The sequence below is a fragment of the Macrosteles quadrilineatus genome, unplaced genomic scaffold (genome assembly GCF_028750875.1).
Source record: "Macrosteles quadrilineatus isolate MER2022 unplaced genomic scaffold, UCM_ALF_1.0 Scaffold_2__2_contigs__length_208266976, whole genome shotgun sequence".
NCBI lineage: Eukaryota > Metazoa > Arthropoda > Insecta > Hemiptera > Cicadellidae > Macrosteles > Macrosteles quadrilineatus.
This window is the reverse complement of record NW_026542595.1, coordinates 79,195,004-79,201,419: the sequence shown is the minus strand read 5'-3', so window position 1 is coordinate 79,201,419 and position 6,416 is coordinate 79,195,004. Positions and strand designations below refer to the sequence as shown.

Here is a 6,416-nt window from a genome sequence, read left to right as displayed (position 1 = left end):
CAAAAAAATATAGTTAATCACACGTTCCAAAAAACTTTTCAACATTCACTTATTTTCCTGATGGAACTCTTGATGAAACTTGAGCTTGGGTTGTAAAGAGTCACTTTACGCCCTAGTGATGTAATATAGTTACTATTATTTGCAATATAGACAATGCTGCAACCCAATGGCTCATATCAACAACTGATTCATCAAGTCACTGATAAATCAACATATTTCTCTGTACTGTAGAATTACCCAACTGAAAGCCGTACAACAATATTATTCAAATTTTAAAATGTCAAATCAGAAATCTTTGATCGTTTTAAAAAGTTACAGCAAGTTAACTAAAAACATACTGTAGTACAAATCCATTTTTCTTCATACTGTAAAAAACAGCCGTTTTCAATGCATGCTTTGTGGATCTAAAGTGTCTCATTTACTCCTCAGGGAGTAAAAAGCCTTTTTAGTCCCCAGGGAGTAAAAGTCAGCTGTTCAATACGGTAATCGCATGTACTAAAAGTATGTATCGATTGCTTTATTGGTTGCAGCTTTTTGTCAATAGATTCACATGTCAGTAGCATAATGTAACTTGTGCACTAACACAGTTGTAAAAAAAAAATAATTCAATCACTTCCTAAACACTTACTACACACTTGTTTGCATTGTAAAATTGTAAACAAGTTGGAGATCGTTTTAGGGGTTATCTTTCTATATGTGAAACATATTCATTTTGAAACTTAAAAAATATAGTTCATCATATGGACAAAAAGTGTCTTTTCAACCCTCAATCATTTTACAACCTGGGCATCGCATTGATTGTAAAACTTGAGTAAGGGCTGAAAAGAGTCACTTTACACCCTAGATATGAAATATACTATTATGTACCAGCCTTTACCTAAGGAGAACATTGTTGGATGAGAATGGGATTTAATTACATAAATTAAAGTTGATTTAGTCCCTCTTTGAATGGTATAGTGTTGAGGTATAAATTATATTTTAGTTTCTATGAGAAAAAGGAATTACAGTAGTTTACACTAAGTTGTACCTTTCAGTTGAGAATGGTTAAAAGTTGATGTATGCACGAATAGTAAGGATCGTACCTTAAATTTTCTACTTGTGTCGTTAACACTATTTACGTGAGTTGTGTACACTACTTTACCTATGACAGTGTTTTAATTACAAAAAATCACTACTCATAACTTCTAAGAGAGGTTATGTTTTAGTTTATAACCTCTCTTTACCACTGACAGTGATGCAACAAAACACTGTACCAACCACTAATTATTGCACCACTCAACAATTAAATTGGCCTGAACAGCCGATTAGTTGAAGTACGAATCATAAAAACTTTACTTCTTCTCTCTCAATCCTTGAACCTCATTGGTCCGTTACCCGTGTTGTTATGAGTAAAACTATGCTGCTATGATTTAACAACTTTTTTACTTAACAAGTAGAAACTGTTTTGTTTCAGGAAACTTTTTAATTCTATGAACTGAAAACTGAACTGAAACGGCTACTTTAAAAAACAGTCGTAGGTTAACTCTTTTACAGCCACCCATTCAAAAAATGGCTTAATTTAACTAAGTTATTTTTACTCGAAAACTAGCAGTTTCATCATAAGAATGGAAAGTTAGCTTCATAGCTACATAAAGTCAAGAGGTAAAAAAAATACAAATTACTTTGTACAAAGTTTATTTGTGTTTGGAAATCATCAAAGAAATTAAACTCCTTATAAATAATAACACAATGTACTCTGCCAACAAACCTGCTAGTATTTGAAATTTTATGCAATCAATTATCTTGCAGAAAAATGTTATTTAAAAAACTTTCAGACCTTTAGAAAGGTGCCAGATCATCTTAGAATCTGACTCGCTCACTCTTCAGTAGAACAGACAAATATAGCTCAATTTTTTTAAACTTTTAATTATGAGGATATAAAATACAGTATCTGTGATTGACTGACAATCTTTGCTCAAACAGTTATATTCTCTAGTCATGTACTCAGCATCATTCTCGTCCCAACTATCTAAAATATGAACAATATTGGTGTTGAGTTACAGTTTCCTACCAAATATGATCCTTAAAAAATCTAAAAAAATTTTTTTATTTAAGAGTACAAATTTTAATAACTCAACAGTCAAGTCAAAACTAAAAACTAATATTCAGTTAATTTCAAAGAAGTTTTAGAACAACAAAATAATTCACTAACGTTTATAGTGTGATCTAATAAAATAAACTCATAACATAGAAATATGTAGGTCAACTGTAGTAGCTTATTTCAGGTAAGGTAGAAAAAGGAAAGCTAATTAGATAAAAAAATCAATTAATATAGGGAAAACCAAACCATTAAACTTAAATGAAAAATAATATATTTTTTAGCTCGTACAACTGAGATTTTCATTAAGTTGATTAGATTACAGCAGGTCTGATGGAGAATGGAGCGCTTTGTCACCCCTATTTAAGTACCAAACTGTAAAAAGCAACATTCTCTTGGAATCTAACTAATCTATAACATACTATTATAACAACTATTTAATAACATTATTCTTCGATATAAACAAAATTAATCGTAAATACAAAACTAAACTGCAAATATAATAACAAATATTGGTTAAAATCTTTGTAAAAATATCTTCTTAAATTATTATTTCTGGCAATAGTACAGTCAGTTATGAAACAGGACTGTGATTCGTGGATGGCAGTGATTTTACAGGGTTGGAACGCATTTGGATACAACTACAATACGGCCTCTGCCAGCTACAAGAACATGTCAATTAGGATGGCGTGTAGGGATAGAGAAGTGGGAAACACTCCCAACAAGACTGGACGCTAGTTTTGTTATATTAATCCAACGTCAATCAAATGTAGAGATTACTGTAGTTGGGGGAGTTGTGCGTATGCGCATTCCGCTACCAATTGACACGTTCTATACCTGTTGACAGCGGCAATCAACTGACAAGTGACACATATTAATTGACTCGACTACAACTATTGGACAGTCCTGCTTCCTGACCCACTCACTCTCTCAGAGATCAATTGACTTGTTCAGTCAAGTTACAAACACACACACACACACACACTATGTCATGGGAGCTCAGAGCACTAACAGAAGAAATTCTGTAAAATAGATTGATTCACTTTTTAAAGAAAATAAATAACTAGCTTCTTAAAAATGCATAATTGCAATATCTTTTTCCCTCTAAGAATGTGAGTTTTAGTTTTATTTTGACATAAGGTATTTTTATTCACTTTGCACCATTGCAACTAAAGGTCCAACCAAAGAAAAACATAACTCACAAGGTTTGTTTTATTTGAGTTACGACAGTTTCGGTTATTAAAAAAGTTGATTATCTTTGGATTGCTGGGTAGCTGAGTGGTTATAATGCTCGCCTTGTGATCAGAGGGTCACTGGTTCAAGCCTGAGTGAGTTAGAGCAGCTTTACGATGGTTCGAAGCTATGGTATGTTTGTTGGGACTTGTCTCCTGACCCTCCGTCTACAGGTCAATGGTATAAGGCCCAGAGATGGAGAACAAGAGATAGGTTCCATCACACATACTATAGACCTAGATGACATCTAGTAAGCAGGGTAGCTGACTTGTGGTTAGGGGGGCTTCATGTTATCTAGGTAGCGAGTCACTTTTAATTATGGGAACCAGTTAATCTTAATCACTAACAAAGAAAGCCACACAGATCATCTCATTCCGTTCTACACTCATCCTGAATTCAAATCCATGATCAAAATCTCATATCCGTAGATGAGTAACATTACAATTTGTAATAAAATTTTCGTTTGTTCTAAAAATAACCATCTCTCAGACGTCCTAATTTTTAGGGTATTCATTTTTAACTATAAAATATCCAATAAACCTTGTGAGTTGTCTTAGTATTGCTCAATGTTAAAAAAACAATACACCTATCAAATAAGCATTAATATGTAAATATCATCTTTATAAATAGACCAAAACCTTTTCAAATTAATGGGGTTGTGGTAATACACATATATACATGGGCTAAGTGTTTCGTTTTTAAGCTAATAATTTTATTGTTTGTATTGAGATAAATTCATTATTAATGAAAGACCTCTTGTCAGAAAATGTAACCAAAAAACTACCACTCTGACATTCACTCATCCATTCACCACAAAAAACTATATATAAAATTTGTTCAAAACATCAAATAAACATAATCTACAATACGCTATAATATAAATACAACAGTAATAATACATTATACACACGTTGGTAAAGCTTTGATGGCAAAGTCGGTTGTACAAAACCCAAACAAAAACGTAGTTCTCATATCTACAGTCCTACTACTATCTATTTGGTCACAGAAAATATAATCTATTGAAACGTGTCAAACTACATTTAGATTGTAATCACTGTTTGCTACAGTATTATAGATTATTGAATCCAAATTTCATACATGAAAGTTGAAAATTGTCATTGCTGTACATAAAACTAAAAATAGTAAAAATCGTATTTTAAATATTTTTCTCTTTCAAAAGGAAATATATGTATATATATATGATACTAATATTTGTGTGGTGATAAGTAGAGTTGCTAATATTTGTGATATTCTACAGTGATGAGATCAGCAGGCTTTTAAAAGACTCTAACTGAGAAGAGATGTTCTAATGTGGCAGTTTAGATGACACAAAGACAAAACTCTTATCTAACAGCAACATTTTGAGCTTATTCTTCTCTTTGACACACTACAGTCAAATGAGTTACAACCAATTGTATGTTTAACCTAGCACCAGTTGTTATATAACTATTTTTGTAACGATAAATCTTGGAAGTGATTCAATTTTTTTTTTAATTGTATGACTTTTGTCTTTATGTTTTTTTCTTTACTTTAGTAAAAAAAAAATACTTAAAAAAATGTTGTAATTGTAATAGTTGTTTTCATTGTAATCTTTAACCTTTGATATATTTTTACGCTTTTGGAATGTAGTTAAGTCTTTTTCCTAGCTTCAATCACTATTGATCAAACCTCATATTGGAATGCTAACGTCAATACTGTTTACAAGATGTCGTGGATGTTGAACGGAGCTCCTGACTCCAGTGAGCTGAGCAGGTCTTGGTCGTGGTCTAGGAAGTCCAAGTTGAAGTCATTGGTGGAGGGTAGCTGTAGTGGTAGGGAGGAGTACGGGTTGTTGTACTGTGATGTGGCGGGGGTGGGGAAGCTCATCTGAGAGGTGGGGGGGTGGGGGTGATGATGCTGCCTCAGCCCCGCCATGCTCTGCTGCATCTGTAGGTTGACGGACATCTGCAGACAAACAAGCAACATGTTATATGGAGTACAGAGTGTTGTGATTTTCACTCTGTGTAGCAATAATACACAGCGGGAAAGACAAGTTGGTTAAAATGTCCCTACATAACTCAAATTTTTATCAAACAAACTTTCAACACCATTTACAGAGTAATCGAAAGTCTTTATACAAGACTTTATACTTAATAAATTATACTAGGGGTCTGCGGGCCAAACTTTTGTTACATTGTTTGTAACTTTTGTTACAACTTTTGTTTGAGTACAAAATGTTGGCCTTTAGTTCTCATGCCAAAATCAGGTTTCTTTGGAAATCCTAATATTTCATTTGAGTCATACAACATTATACATGATCCCCCGACATCTAGCTGAAAACTTTAATATCTTTTTCTCGGGAGTCATATAATTGACTGGGGAGTCACAGAAAATCTAGAACATCTTCTGCAGTCACAGATCAAGCGCATCTTTCCAAGTCATGGTGCAATTGAGAACATCTTCACCAGTAGGGTGAAATCCAGAAAATTTTCCCTTGTAGTGGGGAAATCATCCCATGTCACAACAAAATCAAGAATATCGTCCCCAGTCACGACAAAATAGAGATTATCTTCCGAGGTTGAAGGGTATCGAAGAACATCTTCCCCGGTCATGACAAAATAAAGTATCTTCTGCAGTCACATCAATATTGAACATATTCAACAGTCACGGCACAATTACCTGCGGAGAGGAGTGCTGCATGGCCAGACTCTGATGCTGAGCTGCAGTTAGGTGTGAGACTTGCTGCATCTGTCCTGCTCCCATCTGCATATCTCCACTGCTGAACATCACTCCTGCAGCACAAACACACTCAAGTCAACCAACAACCAACATTGATACTGATCTCAGAATATATTATAGAAAAAGTGTAGAAAATCACAGCACATTGTAGAAATTTGCTGAAGTTATGAAGAAATCTAAGTATTTCAAAAAGAAAAAGGGATGACATCATGTCATAGTTAAAAATAGTAGTGTCTGATAATTGTGAAATTTGTTGGATGAACTTTTGTTTTAGAGCTTTTGTGAATTGTTCAAGTTGCGCTCACCTTGAGCATAGAAAACAGCAAGAACACAAGCCATCAATTAACTATCAATTAATCAATTACCTATAACACTTTTTAAACCAAGA

The 6,416-nt window shown here is 33.6% G+C and overlaps 1 protein-coding gene across 4 annotated transcripts in view; it reads right to left on the bottom strand.

Annotated features, from left to right (window-relative positions):
• Positions 1–1,657: 1,657 nt before the first annotated feature.
• LOC128985937 (neurogenic protein mastermind-like) overlaps positions 1,658–6,416 on the bottom strand; it is a 60,374-nt gene continuing 55,615 nt past the window's right edge. For all 4 annotated transcript variants that reach the window (XM_054405931.1, XM_054405932.1, XM_054405934.1 and 1 more), the window contains exons 6-7: positions 5,969–6,081; positions 1,658–5,254 (exon numbers count right to left, since the gene is read on the bottom strand). In XM_054405931.1, the coding sequence (XP_054261906.1) occupies positions 5,009–5,254; positions 5,969–6,081 (359 nt within the window). In that variant the 3' untranslated portion in view covers positions 1,658–5,008. The remainder of the gene's footprint in view (positions 5,255–5,968; positions 6,082–6,416) is intronic.